At 44.3% G+C, this 26486-nt stretch overlaps 1 protein-coding gene across 5 annotated transcripts; it reads left to right on the top strand.

Moving 5' to 3' along the window:
- The first annotated feature begins 8968 nt into the window (after window positions 1-8968).
- bag6 (BCL2 associated athanogene 6) lies at window positions 8969-25923 on the top strand. Of its 5 annotated transcripts, none has more exons than XM_046313966.1 (26): window positions 8969-9261; window positions 9511-9718; window positions 12479-12572; window positions 12728-12845; window positions 13359-13576; window positions 13699-13770; window positions 15524-15646; window positions 15876-16054; window positions 17422-17551; window positions 17761-17961; window positions 18655-18754; window positions 19203-19259; window positions 19400-19794; window positions 20049-20121; window positions 20280-20590; window positions 20804-21095; window positions 21280-21449; window positions 21642-21695; window positions 21849-21951; window positions 22057-22181; window positions 22377-22514; window positions 22740-22787; window positions 22900-23100; window positions 23434-23541; window positions 23830-23976; window positions 25248-25923. In XM_046313966.1, exons 1-26 carry the CDS (start codon window positions 9201-9203, stop codon window positions 25341-25343), a joined length of 3822 nt encoding a protein of 1273 aa, XP_046169922.1. In that variant the 5' UTR covers window positions 8969-9200; the 3' UTR covers window positions 25344-25923. The 5 variants fall into 5 exon arrangements, with proteins under 5 accessions (XP_046169922.1, XP_046169920.1, XP_046169921.1 ...); XM_046313964.1 differs by having other exon boundaries at window positions 8970-9261; window positions 18655-18886; XM_046313965.1 differs by having other exon boundaries at window positions 9177-9718; window positions 18655-18886.
- Window positions 25924-26486: the final 563 nt, after the last annotated feature.

The raw sequence follows: 26486 nt of genomic DNA, 5'->3' as shown, positions 1-26486 counted from the left end.
TTACAAACTAATGTAACATTCAACCTTAAAAGGAATAACATCCATGGCCACATTGAGGTTACTGTAACTATAAATGTCTTCTTATGTAGGTCAATCATATAAGGCGTTCATGTTCAAGATAGCACGCATAAAATAGCATTCACAATTGCTGTTATAATCAGCGTAACATCTCGAACGGAATTGATCACTTGCCCCATGTCTTTTTAATGTGATCTAAACTGCAACCCAGGTCAATTGGTTCTGCTATTAGACGAAGCACAGTGATAACACAATCTGTTGTATAAATAAACAACATTTCTGACATTGTCTTCTCATTTGAACTTTGCTGTGCTTTTAAAACCTGTTAGATGGTTAGGGGTCCTGCATGGTTCTGGTACCGACCGACACTTTTGCTTATAAATCGTTCTGTGGATACCGTAGATATAAATGGCTTGCATTGAGCGACAGCCCTGGTTCCCACGGACACCGTAGTATTTCTGAGCCTGTAGGATGTGATATCTGAAACCGCCTACCATTTCATTCGCTTTTCGGACTGTCCATCAACTCCTAGCTGAACACCACATCACAGCAACCGAGCCACAGACAAAGCACATGCCTGCAATAGGTTGCCTGCAATAGTTACATGCAACCAACGTCCTAGCGCAGCAGGAGACAGCGATTTCATCACGGTAGCAGATCTATTTATAGCCATTAATGTAAAATAAGTCATATATTTTAAACAAAAAAACAACACTTTTCTGTCATTAATAATGTGTTATGAAAGGCAAGGTTTATTTGCCTGTGGGAATCAGACTGTAAAGGGAAATATGTATCTAATGCCCCCTGCTGGACAATCCAGGGCTAGAATGTTTGCAGATCTGGTTGAGTTTGTGTGTTGGTGATCCCTTTTATTGGCCTACAGTAATATCGTAGTCAACATAGCTAATAGAACTATCGTGTTAGTAAACTCACTACAATCATGCAGTGCAGTGTACAGTCAGCAAGCAGTTACACCGGCGGGCCTCGGTGGCAATAAATTAGTAAAACCAGAATCTTACCTTGACTTGGAAGAGTTTCAGTGTTGGATAGTCATAGCCAGCTAGAGAACATAGCATCCCTCTCTGTTTGAGCTGGGTGTTGAGTAGGCTAAACTAGCTAGCTGCATTTCTCTCTCTCTTGCTTCTCCTTCATTTTTGAAGAAATTATTTTGTTCAAAGCTGTTCAACTATTGCCTTTCTCTTTGAGTCAACTACTTACCATGCTATATGCACTGCATTGCTAGCTAGCTGTAGCTAATGCTTTCAGTATTAGATTCATTCTCTAACCCTTTGATTGGGTGGACAACGTGTCAGTTCATGCTGCAAGAGCTCTGATAGCTTCTGGACGTCCTCCAACCTGTCATGATTACTTTATAAGTCTATGGAAGGGGGTGAGAACCATGAGCCTCTTATGTTTTGTATTGAAGTCAATGTACCCAGAGGAGGATGGAAGCTAGCTGTCCTCCAGCTACACCATGGTGCTACCCTACAGTGAGATGTTGAGGCTACTGTAGACCTTCATTGCAAAACAGTATGTTTTAATAAATTATTTGGTGATGTGAATATATTTAGTATAGTTCTCTAAAAATGATAAATTTTTAAATGTTTCACTATTTTTATTTTTGTGAAATTCACTGAGGAGGATGGTTAATCAATCTGATTTATTTATAAAGCCCTTTTTACATCAGCCGATGAAATGCAGATGTAGAAGCACGGTGGCTAGGAAAAACTCCCTAGAAAGGCAGGAACATAGGAAGAAACCTAGAGAGGAACCAGGCTCTGACGGGTGGCCAGTCCTCTTCTGGCTGTGCCGGGTGGAGATTATAACAGTACATGGCCAAGATGTTCAAACGTTCATAGATGACCAGCAGGGTCAAATAATAATAATCACAGTGGTTGTAGAGGGTGCAACAGGTCAGCACCTCAGGAGTAAATGTCAGTTGGGTTTTCATCGCCGATCATTCAGAGTTAGAGAGGGCAGGTTCGGTAGAGAGAGAGATTCGAAAACAGCAGGTCCGGGACAAGGTAGCACGTCTGGTGAACAGGTCAGGGTTCCATAGCCGCAGGCAGAACAGTTGAAACTGGAGCAGCAGCATGACCAGGTGGACTGGGGACAGCAAGGAGTCATCAGGCCAGGTAGTACTGAGGCATGGTCCTAGGGCTCAGGTCCTCCGAGAGAAGAGAGAAAAGAGAGAAAGAGAGAGAGTTAAAGGGAGCATACTTCAATTCACGCAGGACACCGGATAAGACAAGAGAAATACTCCAGATATAACAGGCTAATCCTAGCCCCCTGACACATAAACTACTGCAGCATAAATACTGTAGGCTGAGACGGGGGGGTCAGGAGACACTATGGCCCCATCCGACGATACTCCCGGACAGGGCCAACTAGGCAGGATATAACCCCACCCACTTTGCCAAAGCACAGCCCACACACCACTACAGGGATATCTTCAACCACCAACTTACTACCCGGAGACAAGGCAGAGTATAGCCCACAAAGATCTCACCCACGGACAGGAAGGTCACGTCAGTGACTCAACCCACTCAGTAACGCACCCCTCCGTGCCTTTCCGTTCACCTTCACACCCCTGGGCCAGACTACACTCAATCATAGGACCTACTGAAGAGATGGGTCTTCAATAAAGACTTAAAGGTCGAGACAGAGTTTGCATCTCTCACATGGATAAATAGACCATTCCATAAAAACTGAGCTCTAAAGGCGAAAGCCCTGCATCCAGCTGTTTGCTTAGAAATTCTAGGGACAATCAGGAGGCCTGCGTCTTGTGACTGTAGCGTACGTGTAGGTATGTACGGCAGGACAAAATCGGAAAGATAGATAGGAGCAAGCCCATGTAATGCTTTGTAGGTTAGCAGTAAAACCTTGAAATCAGCCCTAGCCTTTACAGGCAGCCAGTGTTGAGAGGCTAGCACTGGAGTAATATGATCAGATTTTTTGGTTCTAGTCAAGATACTAAACTGAAATTCATTTAGTGCTTTATCTGGGTAGCTTGAAAGTAGGGCATTGCAGTAGTCTAATCTAGAAGTAACAAAAGCATGGATACATTTTTCTGCATCATTTTTGGACAGACAGTTTCTGATTTTTGCAATGTTGCATAGATGTAAAAAAGCTGTCCTTGAAACAGTCTTGATATGTTCGTCAAAAGAGAGATCAGGGTCCAGAGTAACGCACAGGTCCTTCACAGTTTTATTTGAGACAACTATCAAGATTAATTGTCAGATTCAACAGCAGATCTCTTTGTTTCTTGGGATCTAGAACAAGCATATCTGTTTTGTTCGAGTTTAAAAGTAAAACATTTGCCGCCATCCACTTCCTTATGTCTGAAACACAGGCTTCCAGGGAATGCAATTTTGGGGCTTCACCATGTTTCACAAAATGTACAGCTGTGTATCGTCTGCATAGCAGTGAAAGTTAATATTATGTTTCCGAATGACATCAGCAAGAGGTAAAGTATATAGTGAAAACAATAGTGGTCCTAAAACGGAACCTTGAGGAACCAGGAAATGTACAGTAGATTTGTCAGAGGACAAACCATCCACAGAGACAAACTGATATCTTTCCGACAGTTAAGATCTAAACCAGGCCAGAACTTGTCCGTGTAGACCAATTTGGGTTTCCAATTTCTCCAAAAGAATGTGGAGATCGATGTTATCAAAAGCAGCACTAAGGTCTAGGAGCACAAGGACAGATGCAGAGCCTTGGTCTGACACCATTAAAAGGTAATTTACCACCTTCACAAGTGGAGTCTCAATGCTATGATGGGGTCTAAAACCAGACCTAAGTGTTTCGTATACATTGTTTGTCTTCAGGAATGCAGTTAGTTGCTGCGCAACTGCTTTTTCAATTTTTGGGGGAGGGGAATGGGAGATTCGATATAGGCCGATAGTTTTTTATATTCTCTGGGTCAAGGTTTGGCTTTTTCAAGAGAGGCTTTATTTACTGCCACTTTTAGTGAGTTTGGTACACATCTGGTGGATAGAGAGCCGATTATTATGTTCAACATAGGAGGGCCAAGCACAGGAAGCAGCTCTTTCAGTAGTTTAGTTGGAATAGGGTCCAGTATGCAGCTTGAAGTTTTAGAGGCCATGATTATTTTCATCAATGTGTCAAGAAATATAGTATTAAAAAACTTGAATGTCTCCCTTGATCCTAGGTCCTGGCAGTATTGTGAGACTCGGGACAACTGAGCTTTGGAGAAATAAACAGATTTAACGACGAGTCAGCCAGTACTTTGCTTTCTAATGATCATGATCTTTTCGTTAAAGAAGTTCATGAATTTATCACTGCTGAAGTGAAAGCCATCCGCTCTTGGGGAATGCTGCTTTTTAGTTCGCTTTGCGACAGTATCAAAAAGACATTTTGGATTGTTCTTATTCTCCTAAATTAAGTTGGAAAAATAGGATGATCGAGCAGCAGTGAGGGCTCTTTGATACTGCACAGTACGGTATTTCCATGCTAATCGGAAAACTTCCAGTTTGGTGTAGCGCCATTTCCGTTCCAATGTTCCGCTTGCTTCAGGGCTCGGGTATTTTCTGTACACCAGGGAGCTAGTTTCTTATGACAAATGTTTTTTGTTTTTAGGGATGCGACTGCATCTAGGGTATTACTCAAGGTTAAATTTAGTTCCTCAGTTAGGTGGTTAATTGATTTTTGTCCTCTGATGTCCTTGGGTAGGTGGAGGGAGTCTGGAAGGGCATCTAGGAATCTTTGGGTTGACCGAGAATTTATAGCACGGCTTTTGATGATCCTTGGTTGGGGTCTGAGCAGATTATTTGTTGCGATTGCAAGCGTAATAAAATGGTGGTCTGATAGTCCAGGATAACGAGGAAAAACTTTAAGATCCACAATATTTATTCTACAGGACAAGACTAGGTCCAGAGTATGACTGTGGCAGTGAGTAGGTCCGGAGACATATTGGACAAAACCCACTGAGTCGATGATGGCTCCGAAAGCCTTTTAGAGTGGGTCTGTGGACTTTTCCATGTGAATATTAAAGTCCAGAAATTAGAATATTATCTGCCATGACTACAAGGTCCGATAGGAATTCAGGGAACTGAGTGAGGAACGCTGTATACGGCCCAGGAGGCCTGTAAACAGTAGCTATAAAAAGTGTTTGGGTAGGCTGCATAATTTCATTACTAGAAGCTCAAAAGACTAAAATGCATCCTTTAAAAAAAATTGTATTTGATATTGTAAATGTCAGCAACACCTTCTCCTTTGCGGGATGCACAGGGGATATGGTCACTAGTGTAACCAGGAGGAGAGGCCTCATTTAACACAGTAAATTCATCAGGCTTAAGCCATGATTCAGTCAAGCCAATCACATCGAGATTATGACCCGTTATTAACTACTTCATTAACTATAACTGCCTTGGAAGTGAGGGATCTAACATTAAGTAGCCCTATTTTGAGATGTGAGATATCACAATCTCTTTTAATAATGACAGGAATGGAGGTCTTGATTCCAGTGAGATTGCTAGAGCGAACACTGCCATGTTTAGTTTTTCCTAACCTAGATCGAGGCACAGACACGGTCTCAATGGGTATAACTGAACTGACTATACTGACTATGCTAATGGCAGACTCCACTAAGCTGGCAGGCTGGCTGGCTGGCTATCTCATTGTGGAGCTAGAGGAGTTAGAGCCCTGTCTATGTTCATAGATAAGATGAGAGCACCCCTCCAGCTAGGATGGAGTCAGTCACTCCTCAGCAGGCCAGGCTTGGTCCTGTTTGTGGGTTAGTCCTGGAAAGAGGGCCAATTATCTACAAATTCTATATTTTGGGAGGGGCAGAAAACAGTTTTCAACCAGTGATTGAGTTGAGCTCATCAAATCAAATCAAAGTTTATTTGTCACGTGTGCAAATTAAACAGTGAAATGCTTACTTACAGGCTCTAACCAATAGTGCAAAAAAAGGTGTGTGTGTGTGTGTAGGTAAGTAAAGAAATAAAACAACAGTAAAAATACATTTGAAAATAACAGTAGCAGGGCTATATACAGACACCGGTTAGTCAGGCTTATTGAGGTAGTATGTACACGTAGGTATGGTTAAAGTGACTATGCATATAGAATGAACAGAGAGTAGCAGTAGCGTAAAAAGAGGGGTTGGCGGGTGGTGGGACACAATGCAGATAGCCCGGTTAGCCAATGTGCGGGAGCACTGGTTGGTCGGGCCATTTGAGGTAGTATGTACATGAATGTATAGTTAAAGTGACTATGCATATATGATAAACAGAGCGTAGCAGCAGCGTAAAAGAGGGGTTACATAATGCAAATAGTCCGGGTAACTATTTGGTTACCTGTTCAGGAGTCTTATGGCTTGGGGGTAAAAACTGTTCAGAAGCCTTTTTGTCCTAGACTTGGCGCTCTGGTACCGCTTGCCATGTGGTAGTAGAGAGAACAGTCTATGACTGGGGTGGCTGGGGTCTTTGACAATTTTTAGGGCCTTCCTCTGACACCGCCTGGTGTAGAGGTCCTGGATGGCAAGCAGCTTTGCCCCAGTGATGTACTGGGCCGTACGCACTACCCTCTGAAGTGCCTTGCGGTCGGAGGCCGAGCAATTGCTGTACCAGGCAGTGATTCAACCGGTGCTCTCGATGTTGCAGCTGTAGAACCTTTAGAGGATCTCAGGACCCATGCCAAATCTTTAGTTTCCTGAGGGGGAATAGTCTTTGTCGTACCCTCTTCACGACTGTCTTGGTATGTTTGGACCATTCTAGTTTGTTGTTGATGTGGACACCAAGGAACTTGAAGCTCTCAACCTGCTCCACTACAGCCCCGTCGATGAGAATGGGGGCGTGCTCGGTGCTCCTTTTCCTGTAGTCCACAATCATCTCCTTAGTCTTGGTTACGTTGAGGGATAGGTTGTTATTCTGGCACCACCCGGCCACGTCTCTGACCTCCTCCCTATAGGCTGTCTCGTTGTTGTCTGTGATCAGGCCTGTTGTGTCGTCTGCAAACTTAATGATGGTGTTGGGAGTCGTGCCTGGCCATGCAGTCGTGGGTGAACAGGGCGTACAGGAGGGGACTGAGCACGCACCCCTGGGGAGCTCCAGTGTTGAGGATCTGCATGGCAGATGTGTTTCTACCTACCCTCACCACCTGGGGTCGGCCCATCAGGAAGTCCAGGATCCAGTTGCAGAGGGAGGTGTTTAATCCCAGGGTCCTTAACTTAGTGATGAGCCTTGAGGGAACTATGGTGTTGAACGCTGAGCTGTAGTCAATGAATAGCGTTCTCACATAAGTGTTCCTTTTGTCCAGGTGGGAAAGGGCAGTGTGGAGTGCAAAAGAGATTGCATCATCTGTGGATCTGTTTGGGCGGTATGCAAATTGGAGTGGGTCTAGGGTTTCTGGGATAATGTTGTTGATGTGAGCCATTACCAGCCTTTCAAAGCACTTCACGGCTACGGACGTGAGTGCTACGGGTCTGTAGTAATTTAGGAAGGTTGCCTTTGTGTTCTTGGGCACAGGGACTATGGTGGTCTGCTTGAAACATGTTGGTATTACAGACTCAATCAGGGACATGTTGAAAATGTCAGTGAAGACACCTCCCAGTTGGTCAGCACATGCCCAGAGCACACATCCTGGTAATCTGTCTGGCCCCGCAGCCTTGTGTGTGTTGACCTGTTTAAAGGTCTTACTCACGTCGACTATGGAGAGCGTGATCACACAGTCATCCGGAACAGCTGATGCTCTCATGCATGCCTCAGTGTTGCTTGCCTCGAAGCGAGCATAGAAGTGATTTAGCTCGTCTGGTAGTCTCGTGTCACTGGGCAGCTCGCGGCTATGCTTCCCTTTGTAGTCTGTAATAGTTAGCAAGCCCTGCCACATCCGACGAGCATCAGAGCTGGTGTAGTATGATTCAATCTTAGCCCTGTATTGACGCTTTGCCTGTTTGATGGTTCCTCGCAGGGCATAGCGGGATTTCTTGTAAGCTTCCGGGTTAGAATCCCGCACCTTGAAAGCGGCAGTTCTACTCTTTAGCTCAGTGTGAATGTTGCCTGTAATTCATGGCTTCTGGTTGGGGTATGTACGTACAGTCACTGTGGGGACGACGTCCTCGATGCACTTATTGATAAAGCCAGTTATGTGGTGTATTGATGTGGTGTATTCTTCAATGTCATCGGAAGTATCCCGGAACATGTTCCAGTGTTTGATAGCAAAACAATCTTGTAATTTAGCATCTGCTCAATTCGACCACCTTTTTATAGACTGAGTTCATGGTGCTTCCTGCTTTAATTTCTGCTTGTAGGCAGGAATCAGGAGGTTAGAGTTGTGATCGGATTTACCAAATGGAGGATGAGGGAGAGCTTTGTACGCGTCTCTGTGTGTGGAGTACAGGTGATCTAGAATTTTTTTCCCTCTGGTTGCACATTTAACATGTTGATAGAAATTTGGTAGAACTTACTTAAGTTTCCCTGCATTAAAGTCTCTGGCCACTTGAAGCGCCGCCTCTGTGTGAGTAGTTTCCTGTTTACTTATTTCCTTATACAGCTGACTGAGTGCGGTCTTAGTGCCAGCATCTGTTTGTGGTGGTATATAAACAGTCACAAAAAAGTATAGCTAAAAACTCTCTAGGCAAGTAGTGTGGCCTGGAATTTATCACAATATACTCTACTTCAGGCAAGCAAAATCTAGAGACTTCCTTAGATTTCGTGAACCAGCTGTTGTTTACAAATATGCACAGACCGCTCCCCCCCCCCCCTATCCTGCCGGTGTATATCCCGCTAGCTGAATATCCATGTCATCATTCAGCCACGATTCCGTGAAACATGGGATAGTACAGTTTTTGATGCAGATAACGCGTTTGGGAAAACAGATAGAAATAATTACTACACGTGCTTATTACGTCACTTCTGTTTTGAGCCGACTTCTCCATCAGACAGAGCAGGGCACCTGGCACACGCCCCAACATTCCGCCGGTGTAAAACATGCCTATACGGGTGTACTCGCAAGATTAATCGAACCTCCTCAAACCAGCACCTGCGCAGATTCGTGGCTTCCGTCCCGTTGTTCAATTGTTGTCTAATTCGGGTGGATTGTTTGATTCCATTGGCTGTTAGCATCTACTACAGTTCCCGCCTCCCAGACAGCGCGGAAGTGTGCCCTCCCCTGACAACGTTTTGGTGTTGTTGTCAACCAGCCACTTTAGTGCAGGTGAAATGATACAACCCGAAGAAGACCTGAAACTTTTGAGTAGAGATGCACTGTACTCCTTTTCAGGTGTGTTTTCCGCCTGCCTTTCTGAATAATATCAAATTATTTGTAAATGTAAACTAGTTTATGAGTCTGAAGAGGTGGCTATCTGCAAAATGTCTCTAGTTTTCTCCATAACTATGTAAAGCTAGATATCTAGCAGTTTCCACTTACATTCAAATCATCATAAAGTTAGCTGGCTTGCTGAATTCGCACGTGGGAACATGGCAGACAATGACCGCAATTTAGTAAACTTTGATGTCTCGGCGGGTGAAGATTTTACAGACACTGGCAGCTACACAGATGATGGAGATTCGTCATCCTGGGAAGAATTTGCAGATTACGTGCGTAGTGGGCCAATCCAACCATACTTGTTCGAACCAATGGTCGGCGATACATCGCCACGGAGGAGAAGAGATTACGACACCGACGAGACCGAGGAAGAAGAACACGAGGAGCGGGTACCAGTCACCGACCCACCAAGGTAGTTCACCATAGTCTATCCAGCTTGTTTTGTTTAGGCTATATCTATCTTCTGATCAGTTCACTCTCCAAGTAGACTGGATTCCATGAACCGTTACATCAGGTTGGGTTCCTGGCTAGGCTACCAAATCCAGAGGAAAAATAAAGGGTGCATTTCAGTCCAACTTCCAAATGGACTTCATTCATCTCTTTTCCGATTGCCTTGAGCAGCAGGTGTGTGTTCATTACGTCTTGTAAATGAAACCGTTTACAGTTCAAGAATCCAACGGAAGCAAACGAAACGGGAACTACCAGAATTTGTCCAATAGAAACTCTTAGTTTTCGTTTCAAGATGGTTTTTTTGTTGCAAAACGTTTTGAAACAGTATGTTTAATGAATACACCCCAGGTCTTGACCCTCTGTATGTTGTACTGCCGCTGCCCAGGCTTTTTGTGGCACGCCATGTTTGCAGCTCTGATCTCTGGATGCACAATAATGTTTTTAAATGTATGGTTCTGCACAGAGCTGGCTTGTGTGGCAGTGTCTATTAGATGCTTACCTGTGCTGTAGGAGCCACTGTTCAAGTCCCAATTTCAGCTCTCCCTCTAAACTAGTTCCTGGTAGTCATCCATCATCTTACATACTAGAAAATACTCTAGTGGTTAGTCTCTTGATTAGAGTTTCTGTTCAATTAGTAAAATAAAAATGTAGGAAAGGAGATAAAAGAAGCCAGGATTATTGATATGCACACAGCAATAGACTTTTCTCCCACAAGTGTACCATGCCTGTTTTGCCTTCAGCCAAAACATGCAAACCCAGACAACATTTATTTATCAGCAGATTATATTTTTGTTTGCATAGTATGTTTCTGCTTTTAAACCCCTACTTATCTTGCAGTTATCAAACAACAAACAAGTTTCGAGAAAGGAAAAAAGGAGCACTTTGTTTCCCTTTTATTATACTGTCACCTTCCAGTAATATGAACATAGGGTTGCTGGTTCAAGCCCCACTCGGGGTCTTCTTCCTCTCTCAATCACTACATAACTGTGAATTGATAATCCCAGCGGTCTCAGGCCTTTGTTGGAACTGGAAGCCCTGTTCACTTTGGTGGGATGACTTTTAAAGAAAGGAAATCATGTCTCACTTTGTTAATGTGGTCTTGAACCTCTTGGCTCCCCTAATTTTCTACAGGCCTGGTTTTAACAAAAACATCCTCACCTTACCATCATCTGCTACTATAACTGCACTGGAGATATTATCTAGCTGTCGAGCAGATCCATTTAACAGATATAAGCAAAACATGTTGGACTGACTTCATGAGCACATCCCATTTGTTACTGTATGTTTGAAACGTCACAGCTGTTCTGGTAGCTAATCATATGTCACGTTACTTGAACCGCAGTTGCTATCAGCATATGAGGAAATAGCTAGCTTTACATTCAACACTGAATAATCGGTGAAGAATTGGCAAATATTCGGGTGAAATTGGAAGATTTAACTTCACAGGTAGGAGCTATCGAGTAAGTTAGTAAGTAACTAGCTAGCTAACTTCATACAGCTAATGGGAACGTTAGCTCAGGGCTAGCTCGCGAACTGCTTGCTAAAAGCTAACGCAGCTGTGAGCTACCTAGCTAACTTACTTGTCGTTTTTTTGTCAATATTCGTGTGAAATTGATTGGACCGTCAGTTTTGTAGAGGTTCAATCTACAATTAATATGGATTTCCATCAAGTGAACGCTGACATTAAAATGTTTTGTTTGACCATGTTTGCTTCAAGGCGTGGATGTTAGCCAGTCAGCTAGTTTAACTAGATAGCTATGGCAGCTTCCATGAGCGTTAACGTTAGACCACACAGTATCTTTGTTTAGGCAGTAGCTAGCTAACGTTAGAGTTAGCTAGGTAACGACCCAATTTAAATTTTATTAGCCACATTATACCATGGATATTGTTGAATACTCGTTTCTGATTGGCTTCAAGAGAATTGTAGACATTTAAGTCATTTAGACCGTACATTATTTTCCTATAACGCACGGTACATCAACATGGTAGAATTCAATGGCCATTTTATACGTTTGAGCTGCTTTTTGATAGCAAAAGTCGAATTGAAAACAGTATTTAAATCGATTTTCCTAATATCAAGCTAGGACTGATGGCTTGATTAGCTTAACTATTAACTCTGTTTGTTTCGTTACCAAGGCAACTACTACAGCAATATAGTTAACTTGCTTGCTACTTCAGTGGATGTGGCAAAAGTGTTAAAGGTGCACTATGCAGAAATAACTGTGCCATTTCCTGTTCGCTAACACTCTAATAGTTTGCCTAATTTAAGTTTAATGACACAACAGTTTCGAGAATCATTGTATCATCTAAATTGCTGTGAAATATATTTTCCATAACCAAACATATTGTATTTTCAGCTGTTTGAAGCTGGTGTACTGAAACAAAAGTAAAAGATGACCAAAAAATACTTAAGAACGGAAGCATAGAACTAGCCCACATACAACATATTTACTGCATATACTTGCTTTCAATGAGAACGACAGATCTATAACTCACTTTTCTATGTGAATTTGGTTAGGTCGCAGCTTTGTTATAACCATGGTATAAAATAGGTAATCAAACTCAGGGCTCTATGTGTTCTCAGGAAAATATTGCAACTCTGTGGAAGATTAGTTCCACTCCGCTAGCGCGTAGCCCCTCATTGATTATCCCTTACATAATGCTATTCATGACAGCATTGATATGATACTCTATTCTATTGCCCCTGTCACTTTACACACAGGGTGAACGTAACCATGGAGGAACCGGGTGCTGATATAGAGGTGACTGTCAAAACTTTGGACTCCCAGAGCCGAAGTTACACTGTAGGCGGCCAGGTACGTTCTCATTTCCAATGGAGCACTTTAACAGTAGCCTTACATGTACTGGATATTTGTAAGTCGCTCTGGATAAGAGCGTCTGCTAAATGCCTTAAATGTAATGTAATGTAATGGATATAGGCCTAATCTTCACACCAGTGTCTTTTTCTCAGTTGACAGTGAAAGAGTTCAAGGAGCACATTGCCACTTCAGTTGGGATTCCTGTGGACAAACAGAGGCTGATCTACCAGGGCCGGGTCCTGCAGGATGAGAGGACACTGACAGAGTACAGTGAGTAATGCTGTCTATGGAGCGGTCTGGAATCAATACAAAACGGCCACATGCTAATAAACATGAAATTAGTCCCGACAGTTTGATATGGAGCAGCACACAGCTGCAGCAAAGCATCTGTCAACACAGAACAGAAACGCAGCAAACAGCCAGACATCTTTGTCTCAATCAAATGTATTTATAAAGCCTGTTTTTTATTTTATTTTTTACATCAGCTGATGTCACAAAGTGCTGTACAGAAACCCAGCCTAAAACCCCAAACCGCAAGCAATGCAGATGTAGAAGCACATTGTCTAAATGTGATATATAGAATAACTCTCTTATTCACTTATTCCATGACTTACAAGGCCAGTAATGCACAGATGTAAGCCTATTATAAAACTGCACACCATCAGAACTCTTGCGTACCCATCATGTAATTGCTGTTTGGCTGCTATGCACATCACCTGATAGATTGATGGAGCACATGAATAGAGATGATATTCCTTGTTCTCTATTATCTCTGTGTCTCAGATGTCGGTGGAAAAGTCATCCACCTGGTGGAGCGGGCCCCCCCTCAGCCCTCCCAGCCAGGCTCGGGGTCAGGGGTAGCGGAGGCCGGAGCGACGCCCTCCTCTACCACCTCCCAGGGAACGTCCCAAGTGCCCCCACAGGATCGCAACGCCAACAGCTATGTCATGCTGGGGACCTTCAACCTCCCGGTTAACGTCATGGACCCTCAGCAGATCCAGGTACAGCTTTTGTGTGTGTTTTGGATCAAATTTGTCATTGTTCCATGCTTTATAATGATATCCTGAGCGCCTGGTGTGGCTTAGTACTGATATCTAGCCTATACCGTCTACTACGCTCTTAGATGTCAGTCCAGCAAATGATGTCAGGCTTGGGAGAGAATGCAAGGAATGCCAGAGTCAGCACCAGCACCGGGGTAAGAAATCAAATATATGATTTATAACATAGATAAAAATCCATACCTGAGGATGCCTACTATCTTTTTCTATACAGTTGAAGTCGGAAGTTTACATACACCTTAGCCAAATGCATTTAAACTCAGTTTTTCACAATTCCTGACACTTAATCCTAGTAAAAATTCCCAGTCTTAGGTCAGTTAGGATCACCACTTTATTTTAAGAAAGTACAATGTCAGAACAATAGTAGAGAGAATGATTTATTTCAGATTTTCTTTCATCACATTCCCAGTTGGTCAGTAGTTTACATACACTCAATTAGTATTTGGTAGCATTGCCTTTAAATTGTTTAATGTGAAAAATTTCAGGTAGCCTTCCACAAGCTTCCCACAATAAGTTGGGTGAATTTTGGCCCATTCCTCCTGACAGAGCTGGTGTAACTGAGTCAGGTTTGTAGGCCTTATTGCTCGCACACGCTTTTTCAGTTCTGCCCACATATTTTCAATAAGAAAGGGGTCAGGACTTTGATGGTCACTCCAATACCTTGACTTTAAGCCATTTTGCCACAAAGTTGGAAGTATGCTTTGGATTGTTGTCCATTTTGAAGACCTATTTGCGACCAAGCTTTAACTTCCCGACTGATGTCTTGATGTTGCTTCAATATATCCACATATTGTTCCTCCCTCATGATGCCATCTATTATGTGCACTAGTCCCTCTTGCAGCAAAGCACCACCACATCATGATGCTGCCACCCTCGTGCTTCACGGTTGGGATGGTGTTCTTCGGCTTGCAAGCCTCTCCCTTTTTCCTCCAAACATAACGATGGTCATTATTGCCAAACAGTTCTATTTTTGTTCGTCAGACCAGAGGACATTTCTCCAAATAGTACGATCTTTGTCCCCATGTGCAGTTGCAAACCATAGTCTGGCTTTTTTATGACGGTTTTGAAGCAGTGGCTTCTTCCTTGCTGAGCAGCCTTTCAGGTTGTGTCGATATAGGACTCGTTTTACTGTGTATATAGATACTTTTTTACCTGTTTCCTCCAGCATCTTCACAAGGTCCTTTGCTGTTGTTCTGGGATTGATTTGCACTTTTCGCACCAAAGTACGTTCATCTCTAGGAGATCGAACGCGTCTCCATTCCTGAGCGGTATGACGGCTGCGTGCTCCCATGGTGTTTATACTTGCATACTATTGTTTGTACAGATGAACGCGGGACCTTCAGGCATTTGGAAATTGCTCCCAAGGATGAACCAGACTTGTGGAGGTCTACACATTTTTTTTCTGAGGTCTTGACTGATTTATTTTGATTTTCCCATGATGTCAAGCAAAGAGGCAATGAGTTTGAAGGTAGGCCTTGAAGTACACCCACAGGTACACCTCCAATTGACTCAAATGATGTCAATTAGCCTATCAGAAGCTTCTAAAGCCTTGTATTCATTTTCTGGAATTTTCCAAGCTGTTTACAGGCACAGTCAACTTAGTGTATATAAACTTCTGACCCACTGGAATTGTGATAGAGTGAATGGTAAGTGAAATAATCTGTCTGTAAACAATTGTTGGAAAAATTACTTGATTCACGCACAAACTAGATGTCCTAACTTGACTTGCCAAAACTATAGTTTGTTAACAAGAAATTTGTGGATTGGTTAAAAAACGAGTTTTCATGACTCCAACCTAAGTGTATGTAAACTTCCGACTTCAACTGTATATACAAAATGCTGTGAATAAACATGTTGAGTAGCTGTCAACTAATACTCTTGCTGTCACAGAGCAATGGTTCCATGAATGTGCACATTGATATGGACCAATCGGTTCAGAGTGAGCCCAGGCTGAGACTGCTATTGGCTGAGAACTTGCTGAGGGACACCAATGCTCTCATTGAGAGGATGGAGGTGAGGTTTTAAGTTATAAAGATTATAACAACTAGGAATACCCACCGTATAGACCTAGTTTTTAATTAATAAACTGGCTCAAACGTGAAACATAAGTATTTGGACAAAATGTTATTTGAAAATATTCTAGGCAGTCTCAGGAAGCAGGTCTATTTGAGTTCGAAGTCATTCAATTAAGATGACTGCGCAATATCCTCCCCTTACCTGCTACCTTGTCGCTCAATCTCAGGGTCAACCAAGCGGCACCACGGCCCAACCAGATTCTGCTGCTGCAGCACCTCCTCCCTCTTCCTCCTCCACTCCCTCTCCCTCCACCCAGCCCATGGACACGTCTCCACCTCCATCTACTACCCCTCCATCCTTCTCTTCCTCCACTCAAACAGAGGGAGCCGCCCAAGCTGGGCCCAAGTAAGACGTTATTGCTTTCTATTGCTGTCCTGCATGTGATTTGTTTTTTTGCTCTATACTGAATTAAAAGGATACTGGATTAATTACAAATGTATCAAACTTGTTTTGGGCATTTCATGTGAAATAAGAAGAATAGGGTTTAATCCGGAACTTGAGACATGCATGCAAAATGTTTCACACAGAATCTGCCATTGACATCAACACAATGAAAGTTGACTTTAGACATTGGTTGCAGACGACACCATTCTGTATACTTCTGGCCCTTCTTTGGACACTGTGTTAACAAACCTCATGGCGAGTGTCAATACCATACAACACTCCTTCCATGGCCTCCAACTGCTCTTAAATGCTAGTAAAACTAAATGCATCCTCTTCAACCGATCTCTGCCCGCACCCGCCTGCCCGACAAGCATCACTACTCTGGACAGTTCTGACTTAGGATATGTGGACAAATACCTAGGTGTCTGGTTAGACTGTAAACTCTCCTTCCAGACTCACATTAAGCACCTCCCAATCCAAAATTAAATATAGAATCGGCTTCCTATTTTGCAACAGCCTCCTTAACTCATGCTGCTAAACATACCCTTGTAAAACTGACTATACTACCAATTCTCGACTTCGTCGATGTCATTTACAAAATAGCCTCCAACACTCTACTCAGCAAACTGGATGTAGTCATACACTACCCACCACTGTGATCTGTATGCTCTCGTTGGCTGGCCCTCGCTTCATATTCGTCGCCAAACCCACTGGCTCCAGGTCATCTATAAGTCTTTGCTAGGTAAAGCCCAACCTTATCTCAGCTCACTGGTCACCATAGCAACACCCACCCGTAGCACGCACTCCAGCAGGTATATTTCACTGGTCATCCCCAAAGCCAACTCTTCCTTTGGCCGCCTTTCCTTCCAGTTCTCTGCTGCCAATGACTGGAACGTATTGCAAAAATCACTGAAACTGGAGACTTCTATCTCCCTCACTAACTTTAAGCATCAGCTGTCAGAGCAGATCACTGCACCTGTACACAGCCAATCTGTTGTTTATTTTTGCTCTACAGTATCTCTACTTGCACATCATCATCTGCACATCTATCACTCCAGTGTATAATTGCTCAATTGTAATTATTTCTCCACTATGGCCTATTTATTGCCTTTACCTCCCTCATCCTACTACATTTGCACACACTCTATAGAGTTTTTCTGTTGTTTATTGACTGTGCGTTTGTTTATCCCATGTGTAACTCTGTGTTGTTTTTGTCGCATTATCTTGGCCAGGTCACAGTTGTAAATGAGAACTTCTCAACTGGCCTACCTGGTAAAGTAAATTAACCTGTGATGCATGTAAATAAGGACAACTTCTCCCCTTGACAGTCACCCCAGCCCAGCAGAGCTGGTGGAGATGCTTTCAGAGCTGAGGAGGGTGGAGGAGAGACTTCAGCCATTCGTCCAGAGAACACACACTATCCTAGAGTCTGCTACCACCGCAGAATACGCCAACACCGTAAGCTTTTCACCGCTGCATTCCTCATAACTTAGTGCTTTGTGGTTAGGTACAATTCACACAAACTTCATGCGTGTTTGCTGTATTGCCTTGAATTGCAGTCGGACATCTTACAATACTTGTCACTTTCCCCACAAGACTACCTGAAATAAAATATCAAAACACACGTTCTCAGGAAATGTCTTAAGCCCTCTTCTTGTCACACACAGGAAAGAGAGGAGGACCAGCGGATTCTCAACCTGGTGGGCGAGGCCCTCCGTCTCCTGGGCAATGCCCTGGTTGCCCTTAGTGACCTGCGCTGCAACCTGCTGAGCCCCACCCCACGCCACCTACACGTGATCCGGCCAATGTCTCACTACACCTCCCCAGTGTCCATGCCTGGAGCCGTGCATCATCACATCCCACTACATGTTAGTCGGTGTTGTATCCCATTGTAAAACTTGTTTGGTTGCCACCTAGCAGACACTTACACCTATTACATTATTTCTGTCTTATGTACACTACCAGTCAAAAGTTTGGACACACCTACTCATTCAAGGGTTTTTCTTTATTTTTACTATTTTCTACATTGCAGAATAATAGTGAAGACATCAAAACTATGAAATAACACATGGAATTATGTAGTAACCGAAAAAGTGTTAAACAAATCAAAAAATATTTTGTATTTGAGATTCTTCAAAGTAGCCACCCTTTGCTTTGATGACAGCTTTGCACACTTGGCATTCTCTCAATTAACAGGTGTGCCTTCTTAAAAGTTAATTTGTTGGGACACCTGTTAATTGAAATGCATTCCAGGTGACGACCTCATGAAACTGTCATCAAGGCAAAGGGTGGCTGTTTGAAGAATCTCAAATATAAAAAATATTTAGATTTTTAACACTTTTTTTTTGGTTATTTCATGATTCCATATGTTATTTCATTTTGATGTCTTCATGATTATTCTACAATGTAGAAAATAGTCAAAAGAAAAACCCTTGAATGAGTAGGTGTTCTAAAACGTTTGACCGGTAGTGTATTTTAGTTACATTAGTTTGTGTAAACTTAATTTTATATGGTTTGCCAACGGAACAGTATGTCAATTACATTTTGAAACTCCTCTGCAGATGAACCTGGGAGCCACGGTCACGATGGCGTCCAATGGCAGACCAGCTACAGAGGAACAGGCCCAGCCCAGTCAGGCCGCCGGCCAATCGGACCAGTCAGGTCAGGGACAGACCTCCCCTTCACAGCCTCCTCCGTCCAATCAGCAGGCTGGACAGGGACAGCCCGGCCCCCGGGTCATCAGGATCAGCCACCAGACAATGCCGGTGGTCATGATGCAGATGAACACGGACGGTGTGTTGTCCCGTACCCGCCACTGATTGAATGCTTTACCACAACATGTCCATCCGTTTCTCATCCACAAATGGCCCATTGGAAGTGAATAGCTCTACCGTTGCATTTATTCCCTATTGCCAAATGGTATTTTCTTGGAGAAAGTTTTCCTTCTTTGACCGATAGTCAAAGTACCGTACAGGTCCCTGTACTGCTCAAATCGATAGGTCTCGTTCAATTTTGGAAGGTTGTTTTTCTTTTATGTGCTTGTTAAACCAAAGTCCATTTGTTTCTACACACTGTTTACAGTTCAAACATTGTGTTCGTGTGTTTACAGACTCTGGTGTTCCTCAGGCAGCTGGACAGCCCAACGCTGCAGGAATGGGGCAGCCAGGTGAGTGTTGGTAACACTTCATGATAATGGTTTAGTACCTGTGGTTGTATCTCGGAAAACTGGGGACTAGAGGAAAGCCCAATATACCTGAATCCAATATTCAAGGCACAAAGAAACCTTTTCTTATCCTTTCTCCCCAGGCTTCCAAATGCCTCCCGGTGTTCAGATGAACCCAGACTTCATGCAGTCCATCATGCAGCAGATCGCCCAGTACACAGAGGCTGTGGCTGCTGCCACCGGGGGCACCATCCCTGGCCAACCCCTCCAGCCTACCCCCCCTGGCTCCACCGCTACCTCTTCCACCACCACCACCACCACTGGCCCTAACACCCCCATCACCACCACTGGCCCTAACACCCCTGCCACCACCCCCACGGCCCCCCCCCCGCCTTCTCCTGGGGCACCCCAGGCCAGGGTGGTGTTTACTCGGCCCACCTTTGCCCCCAGGGTCCCTCCACCCGCCTTTGGCACGCGGGGGGCCACCATCAACCTTAGAGCTAGCGTGCCCCCCATGATGGGTCAGCAACCAGGACAGGTGAGCATGTTTGTGATAGGGAGTTTGGTGCAGGACTGAGGTTAATGGCTTGTAGAGTTCAGTCAAGTTTTGACAAGGAGTTGTCAGACTTGGAATTTCAGTCGGAGACTTTCATGTTTTGCTAGTCATTGTGGGCATTTTCCATCGACAGTACCAATTGTCTTATGCTGTAGTGCTCTGAAAGTCTTAATGGCATAGCCACGTTTGTATTATATGCTTATAGAAACTGTTGACCTATGACCTCTCCCCCACAGCCCTTCCCTCCTGCTGCCCTCAATCAGATGATCAGTGGACTGGTGGGACAACTCCTAATGCCTGGACAGATGGGTATGCTGTCTTTAGAATATACCATATACACCCCACCTCTCTAGACTTCTTTTTTTGGGTGGGTGGTTTTGCTTAGTGAACCATCACACTAAAAGTTAATCCTCTGTGTTAAGTGTACTATAAGCCCATTGTAATTTCTTTCCTCTCTTCCCCCCCAGCTGGTCAAACAGCCACCACCTCTGCCTCTCATACCTTCTCCTCAGCTTCTCATACCTTCTCCTCATCCTCCTCCAACTCTTCTTCTTCCTCCTCTGGCCCTATCCCCACCCCTGCTCCTAGCACCACTGTTCCCCCAGGCCAGTCCGGAGCCATCCCCACCATGCCCCAGGGAGCTCCCCCTGAGCTGGCCCAGCTCCTGGGCTCTCTCCTGGGGACAGCGGGGACAGTTCCTGGGGCCATGGGACCCTCCATCACTGTGACCATGCCTGGAGTGCCTGCCTTCGTCCAGGGAGTGTCTGACTTCATGCAGGTCAGTGTCTGGATCGGAGTTTGTTCCAAGTGTATTTTGTGGTTTAGGACACATAGCCGTAGTGCCTGTTAGAACCGAATGGTTGAAACCAAGATGACATCATCCTCCAGTTAACTGACGTGTACCAAAATACCATAATGGTTTCTTAACTACATATCTTTCATATGATACATTTTATTTTCTTGCTGTCCATCATCTCACTCTTTATCTCAGGCCTCCGGACCAGTCTTCCCACCACCCCCCAACGGTGCCCAACAGCCCCTTGCCTCTGGCACCCCCACCCTTCCACCCGGGACCACCCCTAACCCTCCCACGGGGGATGGTGCCGGGGCCCAGGGAGAGGCCCTGAATCCGGAGTTGTTCACTGGGATTGTACAAGGGGTCCTGTCTACCATGATGGGCTCCCTGGGCTCTCCTCAGAGCAACACTGAGAGCATCGCCCAGTTCATCCAGAGGCTCTCCGAGACCAGCAACATCTTCACACCCGGCACAGGGGACGCCATGGGTAAGAGTTCCTGTCTTGTTTGCTTTATTTTTTCTTTCTTCCCTTTTTTTCTAGTTTCCCTCTTTCCCTTTTTTCTTGTACCTTGCTCTCTCTTTCTGTCTATGAAGTGTAATCTCTTTCTCCCGTACTCTCTCTTCCTCAATGTTTTTGTTTCATGTCCACACATTTGTCTCTATTCCCTCAGGTTTCTTTGGAGATCTACTCACCCTAGTGTGTCAGAACTTCTCCATGGTGGACCTGGTCTTGCTGCTCCACGGACAGAACCAGCCCCTGGGCCGCATCCAGACCCAGCTGTCTCAGTTCTTCACCCAGCATTACCTCAACGGAAGCGAGCCCACCGACCACAATGTCGCTGTGAGTGTGCCACCGTCTATATAACCGCCTCTATCTGGGATGTTACTGTCACCTGTCATTACTGTTATGCGTCCATTACGGTCACCTGTCATTAGTTTCACCTGTTATTAGTGTCACTGCACATGGGGCTAGATGAGCTACTTGATGAGTCTCATTATCTCTCCCGCTTTGGTTCTTTCACTGTGATCATAGGCTGCTGCTGATGGTCTCATCAATGAACTTGAGGAGTACATTACCGAGAGCTTTGTAAGTACCGTAGTTCACTTGGGCTGCCCCCTTTTATAGTCAGTGGTCTTCAAATTGCTCAATAATATCAGTCACTTTTTAAATTCTCCCTGTGGCCAGTTGGTCAGAGGTGAATCTATCCCTCATATTTCTCTCTTTGTCTTGGTCCTTCAGTCTTCAGTGGCAGTGTTGGAGGGTGTCAACGTCACTCAGACCAACCTTTCCTTCTTCAGGCAGCAGTTAACGCGTATCGCCACACACATACTCCGCTGCACAGGTAACATTGTCTTTATTGTGCCAAATTGGCGTAATTCATCAGACCTGGCCTATGAATGTCAGTGCTTTTGTTACTTATTCCTGTGTTTTTTTTTACCTCCTGCAGACAACACATTTGGGCCACAGCTGCTGCAGATGTGCAACCAGGGGCTGTTTGAGTGTCTGGCCCTCAACCTGTACTGTCTGAGAGGAGAGCAGAGTGCCCTCACTTCTGTCATCAACCACCGCATAGTCAGTACACACACTCAATGTTCCTTATGACATGATATACAACCTACAACTCAATGTCTATTCTCCTTCCCTCCCGTTTGTCTCTGTCAGATGATTTATAATACTCTTTCTATAGATTAGAAAAAATAGCTAAATGGATATGACCAGACTGAAATCTGGTCAGTAGGTTGTGATTGACCCCCTCTCCCGTTACAGAGGACGTTGTCGACTGACATGAACCCCAGCCTGGTGAACTGGCTGACCAGTATGATGACCATGAGGCTGCAGGTCATCCTGGAGCACATCCCCGTCACAGAGGACCAGATACTGCATTATGCCGTCCACACACAGCAGGTAATTACACACACACACACACACCATCTCTCAAACAGGTCATAATGTTTTTTTTTTTTTTTTAAGCACACCGTTCGTGTTCTAGAAGGCTCATTTACTGGACTACTATCTAACAATGCACATGGATACCATCATTTTCTAATCAAGTGTCCGTTACGATAATTGTCATAGATTCCATTACCAGATTCCACTCAAGCAATAAATGTTACATGGTTTCTTTCCAAGGGGGAGGCTTCTAATGCACAGGAGCCTCAACGTGCCCAGATCATAGAGGTGAGTGTTTCAAAATGTATTTGTAAGATTAATTTTGTTGTCCTCAATATACCTTGGTGTGTTGTCTCTTTTAGTTCCTCACCATAACTCTCTTTTCTCTATCCCACCTTAGATGGAGGACACTCACTCCCCAGCCCCGGCCACCACAGCTGAGGAAGCCATGGCGTCGTCACAGGAGACTAGGGCAGAACCTAGGGAAACTGGAGCCACCGGAGGGGCTGCGCCATTGGGTGGCGCCATGGCAGCAGCTGAAGCCAGCGGGAGGGAGGAGCCTGGTAGAGAGACCGAGGCCTGGGCTGCTGCCGTCCCTGCTGTAAGATCACTGTTCAGCTCTCTCCCACTACTTGTCCAATTCTTCTCTCGTCCACTTTAGTTGCTTTGCCATTCTCTGTCTTCCACATTATGTTTTCTCCGTTTTACATACAAGCTTCTAGTTGAATTTATCCTGAATGTTTTGCAAACCTTTCGTTGACTTGTAGTTCGGATTCTTGGGAGAAAGAAAATGATCCAACAATGGAAGTGTAATCGCCTAATCAGAGCTGCATCCAAACCCATTCAAGTCTTAAAATCCAATGTGCAGTTATATGGTTCTCGATAGTGAGTTTAACTGTCTGTCATTCTGATCATGTCTGTCTCTGTGTGATAGGAGTGGGTACCGATCATCAGACATGACCTGATCACCCAGAGGAAGATGAAGGCCCAGCCTCCCATGTCTGACGCCTATTTACATGGGATGCCTGCCAAACGCAGGAAGGTAAATAGATTGCCTGTGCATGAAACTAACTTATGTACAAAAGACAAGCCCTGATCTCACTAGTCTTCCGTTTTATAGGAGGCATCCTGCAAGCTTTATTGGCAGACTGATTCCTGGCTGTAGCTGTAGTTGACCCTCCATGGCTAAAACATGGGAGCCTTGCTGTATCAGGGCTAACGTAAACTCTGATCACATTGTAGTATCAGCATGCTATGTTCAACATCTGAGTGCGAGGGCTTATTCTTGTACTAAGTTGGATTGGGGTATGACCAGGGTGTGTGTTTTCAGACAGGACAGGGGGACGGCGCTCTTCTCTCCCTCTCCGACGCAGTGAGCAGGGCTGCAAGGACGGCCGAAGTCAGGCCAGTCACTTCCCCAGACCACCTGCAGGAGGAGCTTGACAGCCCTGAGCTCCAGGAGGCATATGCAGAGCAGGTACAGTCCTCCACTAACACTCACTGACAGAAAAACAAGCTGTTCCATCATTCCATGGCTTCTCCTAATATTACAGATGTCACACATTGACACGATTGTAAATGGTCATTAGGGAGCTGCCACTGACGGTTATATGCCGTGGTGGAAAAAGTACCCATTTTCTAGTCAATATACCTTAATAGAAAAGGACTCAAGTAAAAGTCACCTAGTAAAATACTACTCAAGTATCAAAAGTAAATTCCTTGTAAATTTGGCAAACCAGATGACACTGTTTGTTCTTCATTTGTGGATAGCCAGGGGCACTCTGACACCCAGACATAATTTATGAACAAAGCATGTGTTTAGTGAGTCAAATCAAATTTATTTATATAGCCCTTCGTACATCAGCTGATATCTCAAAGTGCTGTACAGAAACCCAGCCTAAAACCCCAAACAGCAAACAATGCAGGTGTAAAAGCACGGTGGCTAGGAAAAACTCCCTAGAAAGGCCAAAACCTAGGAAGAAACCTAGAGAGGAACCGGGCTATGTGGGGTGGACAGTCCTCTTCTGGCTGTGCCGGGTAGAGATTGTAACAGAACATGACCAAGATGTTCAAATGTTCATAAATGACCAGCATGGTCAAATAATAATAAGGCAGAACAGTTGAAACTGGAGCAGCAGCACAGTCAGGTGGACTGGAGACAGCAAGGAGTCCTCATGTCAGGTAGTCCTGGGACATGGTCCTAGGGCCCAGGCCAGTTGAAACTGGAGCAGCAGCATGGCCAGGTGGACTGGGGACAGCAAGGAGTCATCATGTCAGGTAGTCCTGGGGCATGGTCCTAGGGCTCAGGTCCTCCGAGAGAGAGAAAGAAAGAGAGGAGAGAATTAGAGAACGCACACCTAGATTCACACAGGACACCTGAATAGGACAGGAGAAGTACTCCAGATAAACAAACTGACCCTAGCCCCCCGACACATAAACTACTGCAGCATAAATACTGGAGGCTGAGACAGGAGGGGTCAGGAGACACTGTGGCCCCATCCGAGGACACCCCCGGAGTCCACCAGATCAGAGGCAATAGAGATGACCAGGGATGTTCTCTTGATAAGTGTGCGAATTGGACAATGTCTGTCCTGCTAAGCATTCAAAAAGTACATTTTCTTTAGGAATGTAGTGAAGTAAAAGTTAACTATAAATTGTAAAGCAAACTAAAGCATTTTGCACCACTGGTTGTGATTTTTAATGTTGAACGACCCTTTTTGTAATTGCCACCTTTGTGCTCTGTATCAGGTGAAGAAAGACATAAAGAAGCGAGTGAGAGAGGACGCGGACTTCAGCTCTCAGCAGTTCCCCAACACACACAGAGCTTTTTCATCAGACTCATAACCTAACCACAACATGGTTTGCAACCTGATGAAATTTGACACATAACCAACCTGTACACGTCCTCACCATCCTTTACTTTTGGATTGCTCAGTATCACAACTGAATGCAGTTAAGCCTAAATCTAATTTATTTATAAACGCCCTTCTTACATCAGCTGATATCTCAGTGCTGTACAGAAACCCAGCCTAAAACCCCAAGCAATGCAGGTGTAGAAGCACGGTGGCTAGGGAAAAACTCTCTAGAAAAAGGCCAGAACCTAGGAAAATCAGGTACCTACCAATTTTTTGTTGTTGTACCAGACACATCTCCTTTTGACTAAATTACTGACTGATTTATTTTTCCAGTGCCTATTTCTTTTCCCCCCGCCCTCCTGGTGATGGAACACACCTAATTTGACAAGTTTGTCCTTATTTTATGGATGACTTATAATCAAATGTTAAATGTACCTGCAAAGCTGTTTTGTTTAGTGTTATCATGTTAATATTATCTTGCCTATATATCTTACCTGTTGTGTTTTTCATTAGCTTCCTTGAAAATAAAAATGGCATATTTTCAAGAGTATGCTTTCATGGGATGAAAATGTGTGCTCAATAAATAACTTGGTGTTTAATGGTGCTTATGGAAAAACAAGTACCAGCCTTTCAGTTGTCTAGGGCAGTGGTCACCAACCTTTGCAATCAAAAAGCAAGCAGAGCCACCAGACTTTTATTACAGAACTGTTTTTATGAAGGTAATGTAAGAATGAAGTTTGTGCAGTAGGCCTAATACATCACAGCATATTGGCTATATTTAACCTTATTTTAACTAGGCAAGTCAGTTAGAAACAATGACTGCCTAGCCCAGCCAAACCCAGACGACACTCCCCTGACAATATTGTTCTCAGACCAGATAATATTTCATTTGAGCATTGAATACAAAATAGATTGGTGTAGCAATTGGAAGGCACAGCTCAGCATACATTAAAATAACTTGCTTTTATATTTTACTGGGCTAATTGTAATGGTGCTTTCAAGTCGGAGGTTTAGAATTGCCAGTTTGAAATATTTGGGGGTTTCGAGTTGGATGACCGTTCTAAACGATCTTTTTTAGTTTTCTTCCCCTGATTTCCCAATTGTCTTGGACGCACTGAAGTCGGAGATTTAA

The sequence above is a fragment of the Oncorhynchus gorbuscha genome, linkage group LG19 (genome assembly GCF_021184085.1).
Source record: "Oncorhynchus gorbuscha isolate QuinsamMale2020 ecotype Even-year linkage group LG19, OgorEven_v1.0, whole genome shotgun sequence".
Lineage (NCBI taxonomy): Eukaryota > Metazoa > Chordata > Actinopteri > Salmoniformes > Salmonidae > Oncorhynchus > Oncorhynchus gorbuscha.
This window is presented reverse-complemented; position numbering and strand designations above follow the sequence as displayed.

What these genes read in the sequence shown, in the direction of transcription:
- bag6 (XM_046313964.1), top strand. Translation starts at nt 9,201, where the DNA reads ATGATACAACCCGAAGAAGACCTGAAACTTTTGAGTAGAGATGCACTG. An exon ending in CCTAATGCCTGGACAGATGG is followed by an intron (nt 20,122 to 20,279) that starts GTATGCTGTCTT and finishes CTTCCCCCCCAG; the next exon opens with CTGGTCAAACAGCCACCACC. An exon ending in AGTACATTACCGAGAGCTTT is followed by an intron (nt 21,696 to 21,848) that starts GTAAGTACCGTA and finishes TTGGTCCTTCAG; the next exon opens with TCTTCAGTGGCAGTGTTGGA.